Source organism: Boleophthalmus pectinirostris, unplaced genomic scaffold, assembly GCF_026225935.1.
Source record: "Boleophthalmus pectinirostris isolate CB_2022bp ecotype Guang Dong unplaced genomic scaffold, ASM2622593v1 HiC_scaffold_443, whole genome shotgun sequence".
NCBI lineage: Eukaryota > Metazoa > Chordata > Actinopteri > Gobiiformes > Gobiidae > Boleophthalmus > Boleophthalmus pectinirostris.
Window position 1 is genome coordinate 1 of NW_026571373.1, and position 24,473 is coordinate 24,473.

General features: G+C 36.4%; 3 protein-coding genes across 4 annotated transcripts; all 3 read right to left on the reverse strand.

The window, feature by feature from the left end:
- Nucleotides 1-6: 6 nt before the first annotated feature.
- Nucleotides 7-4,309, reverse strand: LOC129411436 (beta-mannosidase-like). Its single transcript, XM_055162250.1, has 8 exons — nucleotides 4,063-4,309; nucleotides 3,032-3,126; nucleotides 2,448-2,553; nucleotides 2,201-2,371; nucleotides 1,646-1,769; nucleotides 926-1,098; nucleotides 740-850; nucleotides 7-426 (listed from the first exon to the last, which is right to left on the reverse strand). The coding sequence occupies exons 1-8, from the start codon at nucleotides 4,243-4,245 to the stop codon at nucleotides 271-273; spliced, it is 1,119 nt and encodes a 372-aa protein (XP_055018225.1). The 5' UTR covers nucleotides 4,246-4,309; the 3' UTR covers nucleotides 7-270.
- A 469-nt stretch (nucleotides 4,310-4,778) lies between these two features.
- Nucleotides 4,779-12,133, reverse strand: LOC110157313 (ubiquitin-conjugating enzyme E2 2-like). 2 transcript variants are annotated; one of them, XM_055162249.1, is made up of 8 exons: nucleotides 11,771-12,133; nucleotides 10,631-10,694; nucleotides 10,366-10,397; nucleotides 10,130-10,207; nucleotides 8,830-8,935; nucleotides 7,693-7,786; nucleotides 7,506-7,552; nucleotides 4,779-5,630 (listed from the first exon to the last, which is right to left on the reverse strand). In XM_055162249.1, exons 1-7 carry the CDS (start codon nucleotides 11,792-11,794, stop codon nucleotides 7,507-7,509), a joined length of 444 nt encoding a protein of 147 aa, XP_055018224.1. In that variant the 5' UTR covers nucleotides 11,795-12,133; the 3' UTR covers nucleotides 4,779-5,630; nucleotide 7,506. The 2 variants fall into 2 exon arrangements, with proteins under 2 accessions (XP_055018224.1, XP_020777278.1); XM_020921619.2 differs by lacking the exon at nucleotides 7,506-7,552 and having other exon boundaries at nucleotides 11,771-12,129.
- A 1,237-nt stretch (nucleotides 12,134-13,370) lies between these two features.
- zmp:0000000662 (RING finger protein 145) lies at nucleotides 13,371-23,069 on the reverse strand. Its single transcript, XM_020921748.2, has 11 exons — nucleotides 22,818-23,069; nucleotides 22,030-22,297; nucleotides 21,600-21,708; nucleotides 21,343-21,434; nucleotides 20,649-20,890; nucleotides 19,626-19,801; nucleotides 18,841-18,981; nucleotides 18,157-18,339; nucleotides 17,274-17,421; nucleotides 16,259-16,615; nucleotides 13,371-14,792 (listed from the first exon to the last, which is right to left on the reverse strand). Exons 2-11 carry the CDS (start codon nucleotides 22,196-22,198, stop codon nucleotides 14,133-14,135), a joined length of 2,277 nt encoding a protein of 758 aa, XP_020777407.2. The 5' UTR covers nucleotides 22,199-22,297; nucleotides 22,818-23,069; the 3' UTR covers nucleotides 13,371-14,132.
- Between the last annotated feature and the right edge of the window lie 1,404 nt (nucleotides 23,070-24,473).

Below are 24,473 nucleotides of genomic sequence, written 5' to 3' on the forward strand. Positions count from 1 at the left end.
ACTGACAGTGAGGCTACCAATTGACCCCTCCAACTATCAACATCACTCACTCACACACACACAACACTTTTATACTAAGCAATGTGGGTGAAATGCCTTGTCTAATGGCACTATGACTGTTTTTGCAACTGGCGCCCCACAGTGGCATCTGATTTTCCCAGCTGTCTCCATCCAATTACTACCCAGGCCCTACCCTGCTTAGCTTCTAACGAGATCAGGCTTTGACAAGGAGGGTTGGCCATGCACTATCAATTATGTAAAAAATGAACCTTACATCTTTTCTGTGACTTGGTCCTGAAATGAGTGAGCTGGGATCCAGTTGGAGCCTTTGAGAAAAATCGGTTTCTCATTGATCCGAAAGTAGAAACTGAATCCTGGATTGTCGGGTATAGGACCCTGGACCAGTTCAACACTGCGGAAATACACCTGGAAGGAAGGGAAGATTTGATCAAATATAAAGTGCACTGTTGCATAAAATAACCTCACCTGGTTAACAACTAGGGGTGAGGAAATATATTGGTATCTATAAAATTTAACTGATGTTTGGCACTGATGAAGTTGTTTGAAGGATGAAGGATTTTATTAATATCAAAATCAGTAAGTATTGATTCTGGGCCACAGAAGACAAAAAAAAATCTATATTGGATTGTGACCAGCGATTTGAAAATACAAGTGTGTATTCTCAGGAAACAAAGGAACATTCATCAGACTATTTTATGATCCAGTTTAAATATATTACCTTTGTTATTTCATCCAGTATTTTCTCTTGTTTCAGAGAACCTGTAATGGCAACCGAGTAAAAAGGTTGTTCTCCATGTCCTCGAGGCCACCACAGCTTCACCTTGCTTTCCTAGGAGAGAAGATAGACATTAAAACTCGAATGGTGCAAAGATGTAGAACCAATAATTAAACATGAGGTTTGTACCGGGTTTATGTGTAAGGTAAATTTGACTTTGCTTCTCCCTGTTACAAACTGGATCTTATGTGTCTCCACTGACTGCAGCTCTGGTATGGACAAAGTCACTTCCACATTGTCCACTGTGTAAACAGCATCAACGATCAACTCCACCTCAACAATCCACTGAGACACACTTGAATCTAAGAAAAGAAACATATGTTAATTCAGTGGAATAAATGTTTATAGGTAAGAAAAGATGAGTTCACACTAAAAACACATGAAGACTACTACAATGGGAGCTCCTGGAGCTCAATCTGGACTAGAACAGGACTAAACCTACTAAGTCTATATCAGGACTAAACAGGGCTCAAACCAGGGCATGTGTGAACGTGTTTTGAAACTAGTAGAAGGAACAGAGACTATCTGCAAAACACATTTTTCCTTTAAGCCTTCCTCTGTGTGGTATCATTTCAGAAAATCTGATGTTTCCCAGAAAAAAACATGGATTTTCATAATAATTTACATCAGATGCCCGTTCATACTAAAAAGAACAATTGTTATTTTTCATAGTTATTGTTTATTTCACCTATCACTTACAAATATTATTTTCACAATATTATATATATATTTGTTATTTATCTCAATATCTTTTGATTGGGTAAAAATCCTTAGTCAATATTAGGGAGTCAAGAACGAAGTCTAGCTACAGCTGCTCTTTAGACATGTCATTTGAACACTTCAACATACTATAAAGAGGAACAGCCGAAACCTGGACAATCAGAAACTGGTCAAAGGCCTCGAGACGAACCCCCTTCCAGAGTCCCATCGTGGGGAAAGATGGGCCCCAGTCCCAGCTGAAGGAGCACTGCTCCTGGAGACATCACAAAAATTACCATCACTTACTATGTTAATACTATATTGTGTGCAAATATGTCAACTGCACTACAGCAGGACTAAACAAGGATTAAAGCAGGTTTGAAGCTTAATATATAACAAAGACAACAACAGGAAAATGTGAGGATTAAGAAGAATTAAAGTTATAACATTTTATCTCAAACTCAAATGAATCAAGATGTACTATGTATCTACTACGTGGAATTTACAAAGCTGCAGAGTCTGCAGATCTTTTCTTATAAAATACTTAAGAAAATAAAATACTATACTTATATACTATATGTATCATGTGTTAGCCTAGGCTATAAACATTGTGATACCTGCATCAAATAACTGAACTGTTAATCTATGTTTGTTGTATCTGTACCTGTTAAAATAAACATAAATGAATAAATAAATATTACATGCCTTTCTAATAAAATTAACATGGCACTGCCCCTTTTGCACATTTGGGGGACACTCAGGGGGGACTCTGTAGGATGACTGCTTCCTCCGTTCTTTGGCGTAAAGAACCGGAGACGTCAAACTCACTTCAAGCACATTGTCTTTGTCTTTAAGCATTCCTCTGACAGAAAAGTCCTATCAGAAAACGTACAGAAAATTAATTTAAGAACAAGTTATGTAAAATATATTTATAAAATGTTCATTCACGTACATATCTTTGAAACATGTTGTCTGTATTTCCCAGAGTAAGGCCATTTAGTGAAATTGTGGATACTGTATCAATACCGTCAAAGATAAGCAGCAACTTATTTTTATCCCTGTTAAAATAAAATAAATTTCAGACCAGAGAACTTAGGTGGAGATTGTGCAGCAAAGAAAAATGCAAGAGACAGAGCTGAAGGTGGGTTCTTAGTGATTAAAGGTGCACTATGTAACTTTTCTGGAGCTTCCGCCACCTGCTCATCTTGGAATGTTTCACAGTATAGCATTAAACGCATGCACCTTCAGCAAATATAATTCTGAGTTTTTATTGTTAAAAAAACATGCATATTCTTACAGTGAGCAGGGTCGCTTCTTCAGAGATCTGACAGTAATTTGGTCTGATGGCGTGTCTCCATGGTGAAAAATACAGTTAATGCCTTATGGAAACATTTTAGGCAATAAAATAATCTTTGAAGACAAGCATGTGGCGCACCATTGACCAGAAAAGTTGCACATTGCAGCTTTAAATGCAGAGACGGATGATGACACCGGAATATTTAGATAAGTTTTTAGTGATACCAACATTGCACAGACCTGAAAGTAGAATTGAGAGAAAAGGAAGTGCTGTAGGTCCAGTTTTCCAAAGCAACCCACTGATAAACCAAATCATTGAATCTGTAATAAGGTTCCTGAAACAAACAAGAATCACACATTATATAGTCAGTGATGGGAAATGTATTATTGAATACTGAAAACACCAATAAATAAAATATATTTTGTAATGCATTCCAATATATGGTGCAATTAGAGTACTATATTCTAAATACTTGGGATACATTTACTTTATGAGTTGCATTATATTATAGTCTAAAAACAAATATTACAATGTGTTTATTTATTCATTTCAACACTAACAATGGAATGGCTCAAACACTGAGCAGTTTTGAGCTCAGTTTTTAACATCACATCATGAGATTTTAACCAAATAAGAAGGGCAGCATGTGCAGTTCAAAGGACACAAGTAAGGGACTGTTGGATTATGTGAAATGAACTGAAGAGGTAGCTACGGATATTTGAGATGCTACAGGCTTTTTACATGATATGTGACAGCAAACATGGCAGAAGACCTTCAGAATAAATACTTTGAGGAATGAACCATTTTGTCATCAACCAAAACAACAGAGAGGAGTAAGAGCGAAGCTTCTCCTATTGTGTTCACCTGGCTCCCACTGGACACTGCTGTGATGCTGCAGAACTGTTAAACTGCACTGAGACATTTGACTGAGACAAAGGAGACTGAAGTGCAGTGTAAATGTTGCTGCTGCAAAACTTCCCAAGATCAATGAAGTCTCTCTGATATAATTACAAACTATTTAATTTTGTTATTATGCATTAATTTATGCCTAATTACAGATGAAAAATGACGCATGCACACTGGAAGACCTGTTTTCTTGATTCTCACTAAGATAATACTAATATCTACAGTAAAGGTACAGCAAAGCAAAAGACGCACATGGTGGCACTTGAAATGATGTAACATTTGATGCTACTGACATTTTCTGTGTTGCTTTGTCACATTATGAATTGTAAGTGAAATGTGGCCCAGTTCTCCTAAAGTCTCTGACCTGGATGAGCCCTTGTTGCTGGAGAGCGGTGTGCGCACATCCGGGGACCCGTGCGCCCAAATTCAGAGATCCGTTTGAATTTCGCAGCCCCCATTTACCGTTCAGAGAGAGGCCACTACCGCACACACGAGCAAAGCAGAAAAACAACGAGACACTGACAAAGAGCTCTACGAATAAAGCCATGATCCACGAAGAAGAGTGAGTCGCGGTAATGAACTTCCTCAGCAGTTAGTTATTTACATGAAGGCATTTCCGCCCACGTGATCACAGCATGACAGTCAGCTGATCTATAGATAAGAATAAAAAACCTGAAGGTGTACATTACAATGTAACTTTTCTGGCGCAGCTGCTTTTCTCCATAGGGCGTTACTGGTTTGCCTGGTCTTTGACTTGTTAATATTATACATTTAGTGCCTTATTGTGGAATATTTCAGGCAACATTTCCATGGAGACAAGACCAGGAAACTTTTCACTTTTTAGGACCCCTCCCCATCAAATACATTTCTGTATTCTTATTTACACAATGTACTTAAAAATATTATGTGAAAACCTGCTTACAAAATTTTGTCAGTGGGCATTAAAAATAATCAAAATTCATCCAATAAAAAGGAATATTCATAAGTTATCTTAAATTCCCTACAATATCACTAACAATACCTACAGCCAATATTTTTCTGTCATCACTCAAACAAACACAAAACACAAGACGACCACCATTTCTGGTTTTAAGTAACTTTATTGAATGGAAACTAAAAAGAACAGAGCCATGAGTTGAGTATCAACCATCAGCTTTGCATCATAAGGGCTACAAGAAGACAGTGTTCAAGTGGGCGTAGACCTAAGAGCTCCCTCTACTGGCTTCTTCTATAATAATAAAAAACAAAAAACAATTGTATTTGAAGGGGAATGTGTCAAACTCCTCTGCATTACAACCCACTGTATTTGCAGACACTTTCAATATAATAGCCTAACTTTATTAACATGCATAAAATACAACAATGATGTTTTATATTGGCTTCCTTAACATTAATATATTGCTGTGCTTCTCTGTACACTTGATAGTGAATTAGACATTTTCTTTTTACGTTTGTCATGTCATGTGTGTATTGCTATGCTAATGATAATAAACTTGATGTAGCTTTATATAGAAGAGGCCTAGAACCAGTCAACCAAAAAACCTTAAGAGCATTGAATATTTATTAATTTTTAGACCACAACTTTAAAAATTTCAAGTTTAGAAAAATCACTCAAGTGCTCTGTACATCCAACCCACCATTAAGAAACCAATGCATGCTCAAAACTTCAGATTAAATGGTGATTTTGGGGACACCATTTAAAACTGGCACAAGTCCTATATAGAGAAAACACCATCTTCTTATGAGCGCTGCAGGTGGAGAGGACAGGGGTAAAATGCTTTGATTATTAACAAAATAAAGAAAAAAAGTCTAAGTGAAAAAGAAAACTGAATTTTTTCAAATCTGAACCAGCAATTGTAATGTGTCCAGCTTCAGAAATGGTCCCATCACATCGCATACTTTTGTGTCCATTCTTTTGCAGTTTTGCAGTATCTGAAAAAGAAAAAAACACAACATTAAAGTGTTTAACAAGTCTTCTTTATAAAAGACATAATTCACATGTATTTAAATTCATGCCGTTAGTCTAAAAGTTCATGCACAAAACTGCATCAACTTTTTACCCACTTAGTACCACTCTGAAAAGGCAGGATAACAGGTTGCGTTCAGTCAGAAATGTATTTTTTTTTTTTTATTAATTAATTTATTTTTAGAAGATATGTCCAACTTATTAGCAAGTGTCTCCACAAACCTGCCATGTTTTCATCTTGTAGCTGATAACTAATACTGATAATCACATCTTCAGCATTGAAAACTGTACCATTTTAGTACTTACATAGTACTTGCAGCCTGTTAAGCCTCTGGCATATAAGGCGGCCAACTTTCTGAAGCAATTGTAAAGAAAATTTCACTATTGTTTTGAGGCTGCATCAATCAACTTTCAGTTTTGACACAGATCGATACTATAAACAGAGTCTAGTCTCTTCAAATAGAGACTACAGACAATTACATCAGTTTCCATGCCCTGCCAGGATATCAGCTGAATGAATATTTGGAAGCAAAGCCAATGTCCAATCTAGCAAATTTCTTTGGATTGCCAATTTTGCTCAATTCAGACTGAAATTGTAAATACTGGGCCTATCCACACGAGAAGATATTAACCAAAATCAAATTCTACAACTTTGTGATGTCACATGAACGCGACCCATTCTGTGCTCAGAATATGTTTCAGAGTCAAGATGAAACTTACAACCATTTTAATGAACAAAACAAGACAAGTCATTAACCCATATACATTTTCTTAGCTATGCACAAGTAAAGGGTAAGAGTTTGGTTCACACATTGAAGTACCACACAGCAAATTAGTTTTAAGATGACTGATATTACATACTCCTACTTTTATATTAATCATTAAAAAAAAAAAAAAATCCAACAATACTACTCAGACACCTGCCCCACAAAACTACATACCTTCTGTAGTCTTGGGAACCACAATTACTTAAAAGAAAAACATTCCCCACCAAAACATGCACAAGCCCAGTGCAGTTTTATTCAACAAGTGCCATTTTGTTCTTGATGATAATGAAGTTGCAATCACCATTACAAACAGCAAACTGATTTAACATTCACCACCAAAATGGACAAAACATTTTCTACAACTACTTTAATAATGGGAAACCAAACGTTGCATTCAAGATGTCCAATAAGTGCTTTAAAAAAAAAAATTTAAAAAAAGTAAAAAAAAAAAAAACTACAGACAAATCAAGGGTCTGTTTCACAAAGGAGGCTCAACAAACTCTGAGTTAATTATTAACTAGTTAAAAGTCTGATTAGACTCGAGTTAATTCAAGGGTTGTGGAGGAAAAAAAATCCATCCATAAAGCCAAAAAATAAAAAATAAATAAATAAAAAAAAAAGAGGGGGAGGAATTCATCATGACAACTGAAAACCAAGAGTTTGCCATTTAAGTCAACTGACAGGACACAAACATGAACTCACTTTTGGTAAAATTCTACCTAAACTTTCTCAGAATGGAAGCTAATCTGCTGCATTTGATCCATCCTATTCCTCCACGCAGCCCATTACCTGGACCCATCTCCAGATCTCGAGTCTTGTGCATGTTTTCATTTTATCGGGGAGACCCAATCCAGAAGACAAACGCTTCAAGTTTTATATTCCTCACTTTTCTAATACATTCCTGACATCCTAATTATTTAAATCGGCAATGAGTTTATGAGCTTTTTCACGATTGAGGATAGGACGGAGATAAGACCCTTTACCAAATGAGAACTGTGCAGGCCTCCATCAGGCCGACTACCTCAGAGTTGGGATTAAACCTGCTTTGTAAAACACGACCCCACCGCTTCTTACCTTATGTGGCATACTTGTTAGTCCAGTCCCGAGCTAATTTATTGTACCTGACAGAGTGAAATCAGGATTATCTTAACGGGCTCATTTTAAGTCGACGTACAAAACTAGCCCAAAGCAACCACAGTAAAGCACTAGATGTAGAGTAAATTTAAAGGTAAAAAGAAGGAGCTTGTTGAGAAGGCCGTACCTGGGGTTATCAGATTTGTAGATTCGTGCAATCTCTGGCACTAGGGGGTCATCTGGGTTGGGATCAGTCAGGAGTGAGCAAATGGACAGAAGAACTGAAAAAGAAAATAGAAAACATTTTAGTTTTCTATTGAGCGATAGCTTTAGTGCACAGACGGGCTCAAACAGCAGACTGACACATAACCGAAAATGCTATAACCTTTTATAGAAACAGGTAGGGCAAGTGCCACTACCATTAACAAAGCATTATCCCTTTTGCCAAACTACTGTGCCAGGCCAATGAGATATTCAAAAGCAGCTGGCCATGTTAACATACACACCTATACCTGATTACATGATTGCTCAACCTTTAAGATCATTTAAATGACATAAAAACTGGAAAGTTTAGAGTTTTATCAGAGGGACCACTGTCATTTTAAGTCCTATAACTTAAAAAAAAAAATCAAAATAAATTCGATTTTGAGTGTTCATGTCTTAGATATTTGTTGTAACTTCAAACTGTTGCTAATGTGTGAAAATCAAAAACTCATTCATAAAAAAGGGACAATGGAAGAGTTTGCTCTGCTTGCATTATGTGATCACATTCACTCCAGGTTAAGTTAAAACATCAGGAATTCTCCAAAGGCTCTAACATTAAATACAATGCCATGGCTGAAATCAGTATGCAGTAAGGCAATAAGGACCCACACTGTAGGCTCATGGTGTCCTAAGTTCAGGTGTGATGTGATGTAGTAATAGTTCCAATTTAAACTAGCAGGAGCACAGTGATACAGCCTTTGCCTTCAAAAACAGACCGAGTATATTCAGTCCAAGTATTGTATGGGTTCCGTGGTTTTGCACCAGCAATTGTAAAAACTTATAGATTATTCTCCGCTGAAACCAAATATGGACAGTTGCAATTAGCAAAACGCAAAGGCTACAATCAGGCAATAAGATGTTCTCTGCCTGATGGATTGAATTCAATATTGCATAGCACCAACATCAGATCATGTAAAAATTTAAATACACATATTTTAATATTTATCATTAAATTACATATCTTTTATAAATGTATTGGCATGTTTAATTCATAGCATATTTAAATAATTTACAGAGTCATTTAAAGTCATTATCTGGAACACATTCAGACTATGCTTACCTTTAGAAATAGTAAGTGCAGGAGACCACTGTGATCTGAGAATATCCAGACAGATACTGCCGTTACTGTTAATATTTGGGTGGTAAATTCTTGTTGTAAAAGCCACCTGGAAAAAAAAAATAGAAACAACCAGAAAGACAACATGAAGCTCAAATATGATTAAAGTCAAGTCACTGTAGTTCAGAGTGATGGGACAGGTGACTACACACAGGAGGAATGAGCGGTATCATGACAGTCACGTGGCACAACAGGAGTCAGGTTTCATACACACTAACAGAACATTCCCAGAAAAGACAAGAGTGGAATAACGCAATCTCAGTACTCTAGGATTATCCAAAAAAAGAGGTAGACTGCCCTCAAAGGTCTAATTTTGATCCCAAGAACGGCTTTTGCCATTTCTCTGTACTGGGCTACTCTGTGCACGTACAGTCTAGCCCTTTCAATGCTGAGGTCTAAACATTCTGTTCAATTGTCAAAGTTGATAAATTGGGCCAAAAATCACAAATCACCATAAGTGAGTGCAAGTCCTAAATTGTTAAAAATAACTCCAAAGCACATCAATCACTCAAATAATTTCCAAGATTTTACATAGGGGTAGCATATTCCTTGTAAACACAACAAATGTGTCAGACTATGATTTTCTGTTCGGTTCAGATTAATTACTACTTAAAACATTACATATATATACATATATATATATATATACAGTACACCAGGTTTGTTTTTGAAATGTGTACACCTGCACGTGAGCGCTGGTTGTACTCGACAGGTGAGTCAGTTCAGCCTTTACATAACACAGGGCTGTCATAAGGAAGACATGGCTTAAAGAAAGTGAAGTGCGCATCATGGATTTCTGGAAGCTCCAATAAAATGTGGCCATAAATACTAATACAACTCACATATCAGGCAAACTGTGGCTGTAAAAAGATGCCTTAGTTAGGTTTCAGTTTTGACTTGCAATGCCTATTGATGTTAATACATCTAGCCACAATGCAATACAATACAACAGAATATGAATATCAAGATCAATATAAATTGACAATAGAATACATTTAAATGAATATATGTAATGTAGGATTTGATGCCAGGTTTAAACTCAAAGGGTCAGCATGTATTTTCAATGTGGTACTTGCAGACTGTTATACCAACTATAGTGTGATTTGATAGTCAACTCAATATGCAATCTAGATTCAATTGACACACTGTGCATGCCCACTTTAAAACAAATACATTTTCCCTGAAGTAAGTAGTGATGGTACGTAAAAATGTGCGTAGTCTAGATTTTAGCAGTTCTTCGTACCTTGGGTGGTTTGAAGGGGTAGTCTGTGGGAAAATGAATTGTCAAGAAGAATACGCCTCCCGAATATGGACTGTCTGCCTGCAGAATGGAAAGAAACATTTGCATCATTTATATAATACACTCAAAACATTTACATAATTTAAACAAGTTGAAGCTTTAACAAATTATATTTTGATAAAGGTTTTAAATTAAATTTCAAATGATACAGTCTGTTAAGGGTGATTAAATATACTTACAGGCCCCATGATTGTGGCTTGCCAGTGAAACACTGTGGGCAAAAAGTAAATAGTATTAGACAAAAAACTGGGGTCAACAATCTTTATGCTCATTTGGCAAAAGGTAGTAGTTGCAGCACTAAAATGATTTTTAAAAATCAAGATAACTTGAGATATTAAGAATAGTGCGAAAAAAGTTGTTTAGGAAAACTACAATGGACATACATTTTCTGTCTTATGACTATAAAAACTACCAGGTTTACCCTTTGACAAATTAAACACTTACTGTCATCTCCGACTGGACCAGCAGAGCACTGTGCTGGAGGATCACGACCCAAGTCGCTGAGCTCCTGCAAAAAATGATGACAAGATATCCATGTTTTTATAAATCAGTAAAAAGTTGTTCACCAACGTTTATTATTATGCAACACTATTGTTTGGAGGTTGTCACATTTCTGGTTTTACAGCATGTCTTAATAAATTTGACAGAAGCACAATTTGCTGAGAGACAACAAAAAACTTCTGATTTTCTGTCATTTCTCAATCATATTGTAAATAACAAGCACAGCATATCTAAACTATATTTAAAAAATCCCACAATATCACATATTTGTAAAACATACATTTAACTTTTTCAGTTAAAACAGGTGAAGACAAAGTATTCTCGCTTGTTGGAGGCGATGACAATAAACAGGTTTTAATGGGTCAGTTGTTCCTCATCAGCAGCAGCCAAACACAACAAAGCCTGGGTCAGAGCTTCTGTCCACCTCTCCAAATGTAGGCCCCTTTAATAAAACTCGAAACTACTATCGCATTACACCGTCTTCATTGATAACTTTTGACCCATTTTTGGTTTCGGTTTCCTTAATTTGGAGAGGCCCATTAGATGAGAAGCACACACCCTGCGACATTGAACAAATGCGTTGGGTTCATACCAAGGAAATGCCTCACAAACCAGGCTCTAGCTTACATTTAGCGTAAGGTGACTCATTTGTTCTGGTAAAACTGAGAACACAGGGCTACGATGATCCCTTTCAGAGACCTCAGAGTGGCTTAGATAAAAGTTTACTTCTCGTAACTTCGACACAATTGTGTTTATGTCGAAATGTTGAGCAATTTCTGCGGCCTCGAAAAACCCAAACTACCCAGTGTTCTCCGCTTCGACCGGCGTCAACGGAGATGCTAACATTCAAATGCTAATGCTAACCACACTTTGACATCTCTTCTCGCCATGTTTGTCAACTAATTCGTAAACAGACAATACAAAACAACATGTACAGACTGGAAACGTGTTTACATTGGTCACACATACATTTTAGTTGAAGATTTTCACCAGTATCGACTACGCACCGCCATTACGTATTAGCAGGAAGACAGGAGGCTAGTGTGGTGAGCTAGCGCTAACATAATCGAGGCATTATCTTACCTTTTGAATCCGTTTTAAGGCCATTCTGTTGATGTATTTTTCTGTTATTTACAATAGGTGGCAAATATAATATGCCAGGGTAAATCTGATCAAAAATGAATAATTGACAGTGTTGGGTAAGTCCCACGGCCTTTCTACACAATGCGGAGAGTTGGTTCTTCCTCTAATCCCGGTGGTAAAAAGCGTCCAAAGAATTCAGAGATTTTCACTTTCAGGACAGAAACGCCAAGGCCTCGATCACGCGTAAGTATTTCCCGTAAATGCCAGCTGGAGTTACCCGGGCCACGAAGAATATCCTTTTGCTTTTTGTGCCTGATAGCCAACTAGCGGCGGACTACATGTATTTGAAGGTTTGTGGAGAGGCGAGGGCGGGCCCAGTCTCTGTGAGTGATGATCTGTGATGGCAGATTGGCTACAAGCCCGCTGACAAAACAACACACCAGCCCCAACATGTCAGCATTTAATTAGACAAGACAACACTGCTTTACAGGGTCAAGAAATAATGTATTTCACCCATTATAGATTTCATTTTAAATAAATTAATAGTAATAATGAAACTAAAAAGAAACAAAAACAAAACAAAAAAACATCACAAACTATGTTACACATCATGTGACTTAGTAGAGGAGACAAAGCCTACTACATTTCTACGTTTTTATTTCTGAGATGGCAGTGGCACAAAGGCTATATTTATTTTTAGTTAAGTTATTTGATCTAAAAGCCAATTTATATTATTAAAAAATAATTATATACAATTATATATAATTAAATCATATTTACTCTTTGTTCATGTCATTTAAAATGATATATATTACACCATAGCCTCTTCAATGGATGGAAACTGCATCATTAATGAATTAATGTAGCTAACTGGATACTTGGTAAATGTGATAACATCTGCATTCTAGATTATGGACCACAGAAAACCAGGTAAAAAGAATGAACAGATTAGGGCTGTAATCCACGGTGGAGTCATTCGTGTAATGTGCCTGTGGAGATTCCTGGTTATGCACCTGCTCAAAGTCACAACTGTCAGAAAACTCAATGATAGATGAGGCAGGCTACTCATGAAATTTGGTTTTAGGATCCTCACATGTTTTCTAAAGCTTTAGCAAATTGTCTTTGTCAGTACTATTTTGAATGAAATACTTATAATAGTTAATATTTGTTTGTTTTTTCTGGACAAAACTGTTCAGGGCCCACATGTCACAGTGAAATTTTGTCTGGGAGTAAAAACAGATTCTGATTAGAGGCAAATGTCTCTACAAAGAAGTAGAAATAGCTAAAAATAGACTTTCTCAAACAGTTTTTTTTTTTTTACACAAAAAACAAAATGAGCTTACAGGGTTTTCACTTTAACAAGGGGCCCCAGTCTTCAATCTATTGTTACTTTGTTGTAAAAAGGTGCACATTTGCACATGGCTGATTGAATTCAAAGAAATAAAAAAAATAATAATAAAAATCTTTGATGAAATGTAAAAAATATTTTGTAAGTTAAGAAATCACATAAGGGCCAATATTTGAGTAAATATGCTTCCCTTAAACAAATTGATTTTGAGAATGTTGGTGCAACTTCCCTGTCTTATTAACAATATTGGGATATTTTGACATAATTATTTATTTTACAAATTATGTACAATTGTTCAACAGAGAATAATTTTAATCAGCTGAGCCACAGGAAAGCCCTGTATCTTGATTATTGGACAACAAATCAAAAGTCAAAGTTGTCAAAAACATGGCAGTAATGACTAGTATCACTTCAAGGCCTGTACCATCTACATGAATCTGGAAGAATACTACCATCTGTAATGACAACAATTTATGCATGTTCATGATTTTACATCCCAGTGTCCTTTTGGTCGTAATTGTATTGATTTTAGTTCAAATCTATTCATTTAGTGGGCAATAAAATATGAAGCAACAATTGAACTTGGACCAGGGCCAAACCAGAACTATAAAAAGCAATAAAACTGGTCTAACCCTTGACAAACCAGTGCCAAAAATGATCCGATGACTAAATGAGAGGAATCAGGACTGAATCAGGACCAAACCAGGACTAAACCAGGACCAAGTGTATGACCAGTACCCTCTATACTAAAAGAAGAATACACAAACATTCATACACTTGATTGTTTGACAGAAGAAGGCAGATGTGTTGTCTTCCCAATACAAGCGATACCTCACCCTACAACTCCCTTCAAGGCACTAAAGGGGATGTCCTGACATACCTGCAGGACAGGTTTTACGTTTTTCTAAGCATCCCAAATATTTTCTGTCAATATTAGCACCCTCAAGTTCAGTTATGAAGGGCTCTCTCATCATAAACACTAAAAAAAAAGGCAGTTGGCTGTTAGAACTCAAATTAAAGACCAGCTTCACTTGCAGATTCACCATTGTTAAAGTTTACCTTTTGTGGCACTGAAATATTGCTCTTTTTGTGTTCATCTGTAGTACAACTATAACTACTTTCCCCATTCATTATTTCAGAAGTCAGTTGTAAACTTTGTGCATCTCCAGATCCTTCATTATTTTGTATGGGATCACAGGCCGTTACATCCAGCTGATCAGCAGAATTACTTGGGCTGATAAAACCATCAAACTCTCCACTTAAGCTGAAGCGTAGACCTCTTGAATCCATTTTATTTTCACCTGATTGGTCATTTTCATTCTCATCTTCAACAGGCTGGTCTTCTAAAACAGTTTCTGTATCATTTTGTTCATCTGGAGCGTTTAAATCTTCTTGTTCAGCTAAATCAGCTTCTCCAGCTAAATCCTCTTCAGCTAAATCATCTTGTTCAGCTAAAACTTCTTGCTCAGCTAAATTACCTTCTTCAGCTAAATCAGGGGCATTTTGAGGCGTTGCATCTGGGGGAGCTTCATCTGTGCCCTGGCTATTGTCGGCCATTTTGGGTCGAACCGCCTGGTGACACATTGGACATGTCTCTTGCACATAAAGCCACTTTCTGAGACAGTTTCCATGGAAGAAATGCCCACAGTATGTGATGACAGCAGCGTTCATTTCCTGTAAATACACAAAAGAAAACAATATGAAACTATATTTTTTTAAAGGTGCGCTATATAACTTTTTGGTAACCTTTGACAGACCCTCCACCTGAAAAGCTATATTTATAGAGCTTGAGATGAAACATCAAGAAAGACAACAGTTACTGTGGAAATCCTTATGTTTCTGGCAGTAGTGCAAAACACTCACAGAAGCACATTAGCTAAAACAACTTTAAAAAGTACCGGCATGCTAAATCTTACATTCAGCTCCTTAAAATCTTCATTAGACAAACTGAATATTCTGACGATGTGTGACGCCACAACCCAAGCTCTCAGGTGTAGATAGGATCTTTGCTCACTTCAGGTATTTGGTTACCACTTCCCTGACAACAAACCCGTCATCAACAGTGTCAAGGCCAAGCATACAACATACAAACATTACTGACATCAGAGTAATTTGCCTGAGGGCTACAAGAGAAAATTTCACTAAACTAAACAGGAAAGACCAGATGGACAGAAATAAACATCATGTAAAGTGTTACAGTTTCTACTATATACTATTTTGGAAAACTCACATATCAAAGTCTAACTGTCTATGTGGACAGGGCAGCATTGAACTAGTTTTTATTGTTCTGAATAAAATTACTTGAACATGTTAACATATCTTCACAGTTGAGTGCACTCCAATTCTAATTAACAAAATCCAGTTATGCATATACTGTATGTTGAAGAATAAATTAGAATGATTAACAAAGCCGAGCACATGTGAACATATTGTGGATATTTCTGAAACCTTTGGTGCTCAAGTACAAAATTCTGTGTTTATTTGGCAGCATATTTATTTTATTTGGCTGTCAAGAGTTGTTTGTTTTGCCAAGATTATATAAACCACTGAATACTTATGAAAGCACTATCCTTGCCCTTTGGAAAAAAAAAATGGCATGCCAAAAACTTGGGCCACGTCAACCAGCTCAAATTTTAAATGATCACAGGTTTTAAAATAAATCTTGTAATAAAACTATTATTGGTCAGGGCTCATACTTCTCACCCATTTCACTCTTAAAGGGCCTGTATCACACAAAATAGATTCCCATGAGCTTTAAGCCATGTTATAATGTTGTTACCTCATAAAAAACTTGTTTTCTGGTTGAGAGAAGAGCTTAACCTAAATATGCAGGGTTTGTATGTTAAATATGTGTGAATGAAACAAAACACAACTCCAGGTATATTTTTGATGAAGAACTAAGATAGATCACAAAATTGAGTAATATGGGCCCATTAACTGTCTTGCTTAATTTTGTTACTATTAAAAATATTGGGGGACTATTACAACATTTTGTCATTACCTGTAATAATTATTCTCAGTAATTAAAAGTCATATAAATCGGTGGTGAAACCTACATGTAAAAACACTGACACACAAATACAATATAGAATCCCAGAATTAAAGTGCATCTGAAAACAACCAGCGGTACATAAGCCCACCTGGAAACAGATAGAGCAGACATCGTTGTGCCTCTCCAGCTGCTCTGTGGTGGCTTTGGGGAGAGAGTTGATCTTCTTTGCTGCTTCCTGTCTCAGTAGAAAACTCCTCCATCCTGACTGCGCTCTGAGCCATACGTTAAAATATGAGTGAATGATGATCACAGAGGCGCCCATCCAACTCCACTCCCCGAAAAGAGACTCCCAGGTCCCATAGGCGACAACGCAAAGGGCCACCACGAACTCCAGCACACGGCTCACGGCGTTCACCCAGTAGATCACCTCATCCAGGCTCTCGATCGGATCACTGCGGAACAGCTCCACCATAAACAGGGAGTAGATCAGCATTGTGCCCGTCACCTGTATAACAAGAAATAATGGGGTTTTACTTGTATTAAAAATAAGTGTGAAATCTAATGGTATAAATTCCATAATAAACAAGAATCACAACACAGTATCTTCAAAGAGAAATGTATGGCATTTCCAGAACAATGAATGAACTAGTAGGGAAATTGTATACTGTTTGGATAAAAAAAAATATATATATATATATATATATTATTAGGTTTTGTTTATTTGTCTATTTTGTTTGGATTATATGAGAGAGATATACTTTATTGATGCAAGGGAAATTCAAGTTTTGTTGCAGCCAAATTTACACAAATACTTAATATAGTGTTTCCCATTAACAGAGATTATGGTAGCCCCCCATAGTCGACTTTTCACTTTCATACTTTAAAAACTAGTTGAGCCTAAACAAAAACTGGTAAAACAAATGTTGCTTTATGCTTGTAGAATTAAAACCATAAAAGCAACTATTTTTATCTGTAATCAGTGCTTTGTTCAGTAGAGGCAATAAGTGATATTTATGTACTAAAATATAGTATTCAGTAAAATTATTCAAATATAGATCGCTTGCGCTACCACATTTTTATTACAAACCTGTGGGAAACACTGTAGTATAAGCCTCAGTCAGTGTAGTTAATCCCACCCATACCATTATCATCTCAGTTCATACCTGAAGTGAAGTGAGCATGCAGCTGGACACTAGGATCAGGAGCCAGAAGTCCATGTGGAAGAACTGGGAGATTTTGTAAGCCATAAAAATGGGGAACACGAGGAGGAGGAGGCACATACTGAGGCCTCGGAAGTGCTTCCAAAGACTCCTATAAAAAAAATTACCAACTATGATAATATCACTCAAATTAACATGTTTATTTGCTCAGTTACTGTAATGGTGGTGCGTTGCAGTATTCCTATAAAAGCTTTCCTAAATACAGAGTAAACCAGTATGAACCCTGTAGAAGACCAAAAACTAAACCAGGAATCTAAATATAAAGCGGCAAGATTTAACTAAGAACAACAAACCACACCATGAAAAAGTTATTACATTTTTTTTTTTTTTCAAATTGGGTCGATTTTGGATTTTAATTAGATATTAAATTTTACATACAAAAAATAAAGTCTCTTTCAATTATGTTTTACACAACCACAAAGTATACTATAACTTCTTTAAATACTGTAATAAGACTAAGCACATGGATTGATTAATTTTAATTTACAATTAAAGGTGCATTGTGTACCTTTTTGTTGGAGAGTCCATCAAACGCTTTTCTCCATGGAGATGTTACTGTTTTGTCAGGAAAGTTTCATAGTATGGAATTAAACTTTTCTATCATCATGGAGAACAAACCAGACCATTACAAGTCAGAATGTCTGTTTTAGGTATTTTTGAGCTATAAAAAACCTGCAGTTTAATAAATGTAAGGTAGAGCTGTTTGATGTCATACTGTGGAACATTCCAGGCCGGACAATGCCATATCCGTAGAAAGAAGCAGGTGACGGGCCAAAAAACATTACATAGTGGACCTTTAAAGGCACATTTACAGTACTTTTCATACCTGTTGCGTGAAGCTCCAAGAGCTAAAATAACAGGATCAGTTATCTCAATCATGGATTGCAGAGTGGACGTGATGACGATGAAGAGGATGATGCTGAGGAGGAAGGTGCGTTGAAGAGACTGCATGTCCAAAAGACCCGTTTGAAGAGCAAGAAGCAGCAAAGTCACACCCTCTGTCACACCTCTGTAAGATCAAATAAGATGGATACACAAATATTAGTTACACAGTTAAACAGTTACATAAACATACAGCAACTGACACTACCTGCAATGAGTTACTGAACCATACTTTCAGATTGAAATTACAAAAAGTGCAGATAAGATAAGTTTATTCAAATTTTATTCAGTATTTATTCAACAATTATTTCTTTCTTTTATAATGTATACATATGTCACAATATTATTACAAATTCAATATATTGCCTACCTCTATATAAGTGCATAATAATTAACATTGTATATTATCATTTCTGATCAATACAAAATCTGATCAGATTGTTTGAGCTGGATATTTAGGATAGATTTTTATTATGCAAATAAAATAAAGAGTAACATTTAATCACAAGCAAAACTGTAAAAATACAATATGGACACTGAGTGGTTACTAGAATGAATGGCTTTGAACGTGATAATTACAAGCTAAATTTTACAAATCTATACTAACACAAAGGGACATTCTCTTTACCTGTGCATGACATTCTCATTTTGGACAGCAGCGTATCCTCCCAGGTAGAATTTGCATAGGTTTAGAAGTCCCAGGGCCAAATAAGACACAACAAAAGTCAGACCGAGCAGCGAGTATGGTGTGGCACAACACTCAGAGACACTATAAAAAGAGTCAGTAACACAACAATACATTTATAGAGTGAAATATATTATGATGACAGTAGTTTTGAAACATTTACTATATAACAAGTGATACCTCAGAAAAAAAAGGGTTAATCTAGTACTAAATCTAACTAGAAAATATAAAATATATGAATCTAAATCTGGATGACAGAAAGATTAGCCTATTCAACACTACAAACCCATGACTAAACCATGATTATGCTGTATGAAACAAAATCCAGGTTGAAAGCTATACTGAAAAGAATGAAGGACTTACCAAGATCTATACTGCACTATCATGACAATTCATGGGCTTCAGTGTCCTGTTTAAAGACGCCATTTTTCATCCGTCAAAAGATATAATATTTAGTTTTGAATTATTAATTGCTATGGTGATGGTGCAAATTGTTTATCACTCTTAAAACCATGGATCGGTCTTCACAAGAGCTACTACACCCAGAACAATCTAATACTAATCTAGAACTAAACCAGGATAAAACAGTAGTAGACATATTATCTATAGATCTTCTTTTACATAAAACTAAAACAAGATTTAAAAAGCATACAGTCTCTGAGGTGCACCACTTACACTGAGTTCACAGTTTGAGAGACACTGGTCTGCTCAGTGTAATTAAATCCGACCTTGAGAGCAGGAAGAAGATGATTCCCTGATGACTCGTCGACACATTGCCAGAAAAGATGTCGGAGCCGAGCTGGACCACAAATAAAACGAACCAGAAGACACTGAAGAGGACGGGCACAGCAAACTGCATCCACAGGGAGATGCCAACTGCCATAAGTCTGTACAAGTCAATTACCTAAAAATTACAGGACAGAAAATTACTAAATCAATCACACCACTTGTTTATGTGGTGGTGTAAGTCTGTCACGATCAATGCTTTATCGACTTATTGTACAATACATGAAAGATGGAACAATATTTTTTGGTGTCTTTTTCTTTGTATTACTGGGATGTATTTTGCTATTTTTTGGCTATACAATACGATTTAAGCTGTAAAAGGTTGAATAGACAACTTCTATGACTCATTACGATAGCAAAATAAGTACTAAAGAGTTTCATTTTGCTATTTATGTATTGCAGCTCATATATTTTTTTAAATGTTGTAGATTTAGAATAGCTTTTGTGGTTTAAACCTGCTCTTGGGTTTTTGTGTCAGTGGCATAAATTAGTTCCTATAATATTGTTTATTGTCTATATTTACTTCAGCAATATATCACACTTGAAAATGTGTTATTGTGACAGGCCTATGTGGTGAGTTTGTTTGTGATGGAGACAACTCCATTGTGTTTTATAATTACATCAACAACTACTGTCATTGAACTAAGCCTCCTATCTTACAGCATGCTTCCATCCATAGATCACTTATCTGAGCATGTCCAAACATGGGCTGTCCCTCCCATCGATCCTAAAAAGGATATCTATCGACTAAATAATTGCAGCATTTGTGATTTCCTGATGGCTACTATTTAATACTATTCAAATCAATCAATCTTTTAGCCCTACCGTCTTGTTTTTTCACTAATTTTTAAACTTTTACACTGCTGCATTCTTCTTGCTTGTATCAATTTTCCATACATCTGATACAATATGTTAATAATTAGCTATCTTAATAAATTGGCCTAAAAGTTTTTTAGTAACTGTACCTCTAGTTGAAGAAACTCTGAGTAGGCTGCTCTTGCAAGTCCATAGGGCACAAAAAGATGTGAAAGCAGAAACACAGCGATGCCTGCTCCAGTCAGCCCCATAGAAAAAGTATTGACCATGAGCAGAGTGGCGTGAGGGACAGCGCATAGACGAGCCAGCAGGGGGAGCATGTGGGCGGAGAAAATCCACACCTTTCTAGTCTTCATTAGGAAGGCACACAACGTACTGAGGATAATCTGACCTGAAAAAGACACAAAAAAAACAAGGTAAAATAGTATATTATATCAGGCATACTGTACAACACAAATAACAGCATAGAAGAAAAGTTCACTGAGTAACTTTTCTGGTGGAGGGTACACCACTGGCTTGTCTCCATGGGGACGTTAAAGTGAACCATTTAATATTCACACACACAAAAAAAAATATTTAAACCTTTAAAGCATTCATTTGTTTAACATGTAAATTGTGCTATTTATAAGTAATTGTAAATATAAATAAAAAACTAAGAAATATATCAGTGCATCTAAATAATTACAATAACAAGTAAAATATAATTTATAATATGGTTTCTGTACACTATTTGTGCAATGTGTTTCAAAATAACACAAAATTTTACCTTTCCCAGAGTTTTCTTGAAGTGCTGTATACACATGGTAAAGCTTTGGAATTTATAGGGAAAAATGTCTTACTTACTTGTGAGCGCTGAGACAAATCTGTTGAAGGCCAGAGAGTTGAGGTACACGGCCCCTTCATAACCAAACTGCAGCTCCTCTCGAACGTAGTCCCTGAATTCACACAGGATTATTAAAAATGTAAGGATCTTATTTATTTGAGATTATGTAACCTAAAACCTTTAATAGTTTTGTCCCAGTTAGACAAGATAGGACAATAAATATGTTGTGTATTTTTTTATTTATTTATTTTAAATCCAAGGAATAGGAAAATCTCACTTGGAAATCTGATGGCCCATGTATAGGAGCAGAGCAGTGAGGATGTGGAGGTAGAGCGTCACAATGTGTCTGAGGGGCAAAATCAACACCACAAGGTTCACCACATGACCTGAAAGAAAGATAATATTAAGAAAGAGAATATATTAATGAGGAAGAATTATATCAAAGACAGTATTCATTAAAATTTTTTTTGAATTGAGTAGCGCAGTTTAATAACCCTTGGACCACTTTCTTTTCCTCCTTTACATATTATTTTGATTTCAAATGATATTAAGTAGGGTCATGGTTTCAGTGCAAAGGACTTTGTATTCCCCTTTATGAATGCAAGTGTGAATGGTTGACTGTATTTGTCTATATGGTACATAAACCGAAATTTGTTGCATACAGTCATTCTGTATGTGACATTTTCCAATGACCCATGGATACTTACCAATGTAGTACAAGTTCCAGATGACATATTTGTATTTAAAAAGCATGTCTTCATTTTTGGCTTTGAGGTGCTCCGTTAAGCCTTCAATATCACATTTGTAGAGCAGGTCAAGCACCAGGATACTGGGCACCCTGAGAGCCACGTTGGCCAACTCCTCCAGTCGGGGCATCCTGAAACTGGCTTCAAGGAAACCATGCAAATCTGGGTCACATGACTTTCACAGGAGGAGGACGGAGGAGCAGAAGGGTCTGAACTACAGTACTGTCATCTGTAAATATCAATAAACAAAAGTTTGATTAGTTACGCATGCCTGCATATCAAAACTGTAGTAGTAGACACTGATTAACATGAGGAATCCAGGAGTGTTTATTTACACTGCAGAAACCAAAAATGCCAATTTAGTTGCCTATTTATTCCCATATGTATTCCAGCTATATAGTGTAAGACATAAGTCAGAAATTACACCCTACATAATGTGTATGCAGAAGTGGGAAGTAGTTCTGATATGTGGAGTGTGTCTGATATGTGGACTCAAGTTAATACAAATAACAACTACATTAGCAAATTAATAAAGGATGCATAAAGCTCTGTTGGACTGGATTACACGCACATGTGGTAAACCCAATGTGTCTTTGCATGCTTTAGTAGCAGAAAGGCAAGCTGTGGGTGATTGAGCCATCGTTACATGCACACATGTGCCTAATAAATGATTGTAACCAGTTATTATGTTCAGCCAGAATTATATAATGAAATAAATGAATGAATGACATATGAAAAGATGCACTTACTTTGCACAGGATACGTGTTCACCTCCGCACAGCCATTTGCTACTAGCACGTAACAGCAGAACACTTTTCAGATCGATCCACCCCATGTTTTCATAGCAATGCAAGAAAAATTTACTGATTTTTTATGACGCCAGTTCCTAATTAATATTTCTTAATGTCAGGGACATTGAAACATGGCAAAAGAGCATGAAACGAAGCGATTTATAAAGAGTAAACCACGCCAAATGCAATGTTATGATTCCGCTTACTGGCGTGACACTTCCGCTGTACACGTCACACAAACTCACCAATCAGATTCTAGTTTTCTGCATTTCAAAATAAAGGTTTAACAAATTACTACTTTTTATCATGAAGTGTAGCGCTGCTGTACATTTATTTTCATATTTTAATTGAATTATTATTAACATTTTAGAATTGTATACCAATAAAACACGTTTAACAACAAATACTGATAAAAATTCAGAGTTTTGAACGATGCAGCATAAGCTCTTCTGCCAAAATATTGCAGAAACAAAATAATAATAAATAAATTATAAATAAATAATAAAATGTGTATAATTCCATAGGCCAACATTATTTACTGAAGACTGAACTCTCTTCCTTTTCAATCAGCCATCTGTGAAGCAGTCTAGTTTTCGACCAACCATGACAACTGTTGCCAATTGTTCACTAGGCTATTGTTGTGGTAGAAATAGATACAGAACCAGGTTTCAATGATGTCTTAAAACAGCAAACATTCTGCTGCAATTTCACACTGAGCACTCATAATAAACTTAATTGGCACTGTCATTTATCTAGTGTTTATTAGCCTTTGTATCATTGTATCTAATTTCATAATGGGGCCTGTAGGTCAGTTCACCCTGAATGAACTGCAAGGAGAAAAAGAAAAAAAAAATGGCCTAAAAGCACAAATTTTTCACAAATTTCCACAGGAGCATTGAGTTTTGGGGAGGGGGGTTCGGGGCCGGGCCGGGACCGCATGAGGAGGAGGAGGGAGGACTGTGAAAGCTCCTCTGGCTCCTCGTGCGCCCAGGATCTTTTTTCTCCTTTTCACTTTGGCTGCACACGATGAACGGGATGGAAAAGTCATTGTGCACATTAGCTGCAGCGCTTTTTCTGCTTTACTTGAACGCAGCGCTGATTCACGCTCAAAGGGCATCTACAGATAGGAATTCTTTATTAAAATCAACTCCAAAGCCTACATCTTCATTTAGACCAACAAAAGGGACGCAAACTGTCACTACTGTGAAGCCAAAATATGGAAAAGTCAATGCAACGATTGCCACAACACGAAAATCTGCAATCAAAACTACTACTGCGAAACCGAGCCAAGCGGAGACACGCAAACCTACCAAAGAACCCCCCAAAAAGGAGGATAAAGTCGCCAAAGCTGACAACACCCCAAAACTAGGTCAGTAAAACAAGAATTAATTTAAATACAAAGTCAGAGCTGCCTCTCTAGGGAGCAATAATGGCATGTATAGGGTTAATTAGTTTTAATAGGGAAATTACATGGTTAATTAACAGCGATGCCTTCACGGACTGTTAGACTTTTAAACATAATGGTAGAGTTTTAACATTTCAGCACAATATGGCAGCAAAAAGTTACATAATATTCACTTTACTCAGTCATATACAGCAGGCCTTGTCTAAATA

Bases quoted from the DNA above. Each gene is read 5' to 3' on its own strand.
- LOC129411436 (XM_055162250.1), bottom strand. From the start codon at position 4,245: ATGGCTTTATTCGTAGAGCTCTTTGTCAGTGTCTCGTTGTTTTTCTGC. The intron at 2,554-3,031 runs GTCTGTGCAATG...TTATTTTAACAG, and splicing joins TCTCTCAATTCTACTTTCAG to GGATAAAAATAAGTTGCTGC. The intron at 1,099-1,645 runs GTATGTTGAAGT...TTCTTTTCTTAG, and splicing joins TTCGGCTGTTCCTCTTTATA to ATTCAAGTGTGTCTCAGTGG.
- LOC110157313 (XM_055162249.1), bottom strand. From the start codon at position 11,794: ATGGCCTTAAAACGGATTCAAAAG. The intron at 10,208-10,365 runs GTAAGTATATTT...TCCATTCTGCAG, and splicing joins AAGCCACAATCATGGGGCCT to GCAGACAGTCCATATTCGGG. The intron at 7,553-7,692 runs GTACGGCCTTCT...TCACTCTGTCAG, and splicing joins TACAAATCTGATAACCCCAG to GTACAATAAATTAGCTCGGG.
- zmp:0000000662 (XM_020921748.2), bottom strand. From the start codon at position 22,198: ATGCCCCGACTGGAGGAGTTGGCCAACGTGGCTCTCAGGGTGCCCAGT. The intron at 21,435-21,599 runs GTGAGATTTTCC...GTGTGAATTCAG, and splicing joins ATGGGCCATCAGATTTCCAA to GGACTACGTTCGAGAGGAGC. The intron at 18,982-19,625 runs GTCGGATTTAAT...CTCTTTTTATAG, and splicing joins ATCTTCTTCCTGCTCTCAAG to TGTCTCTGAGTGTTGTGCCA.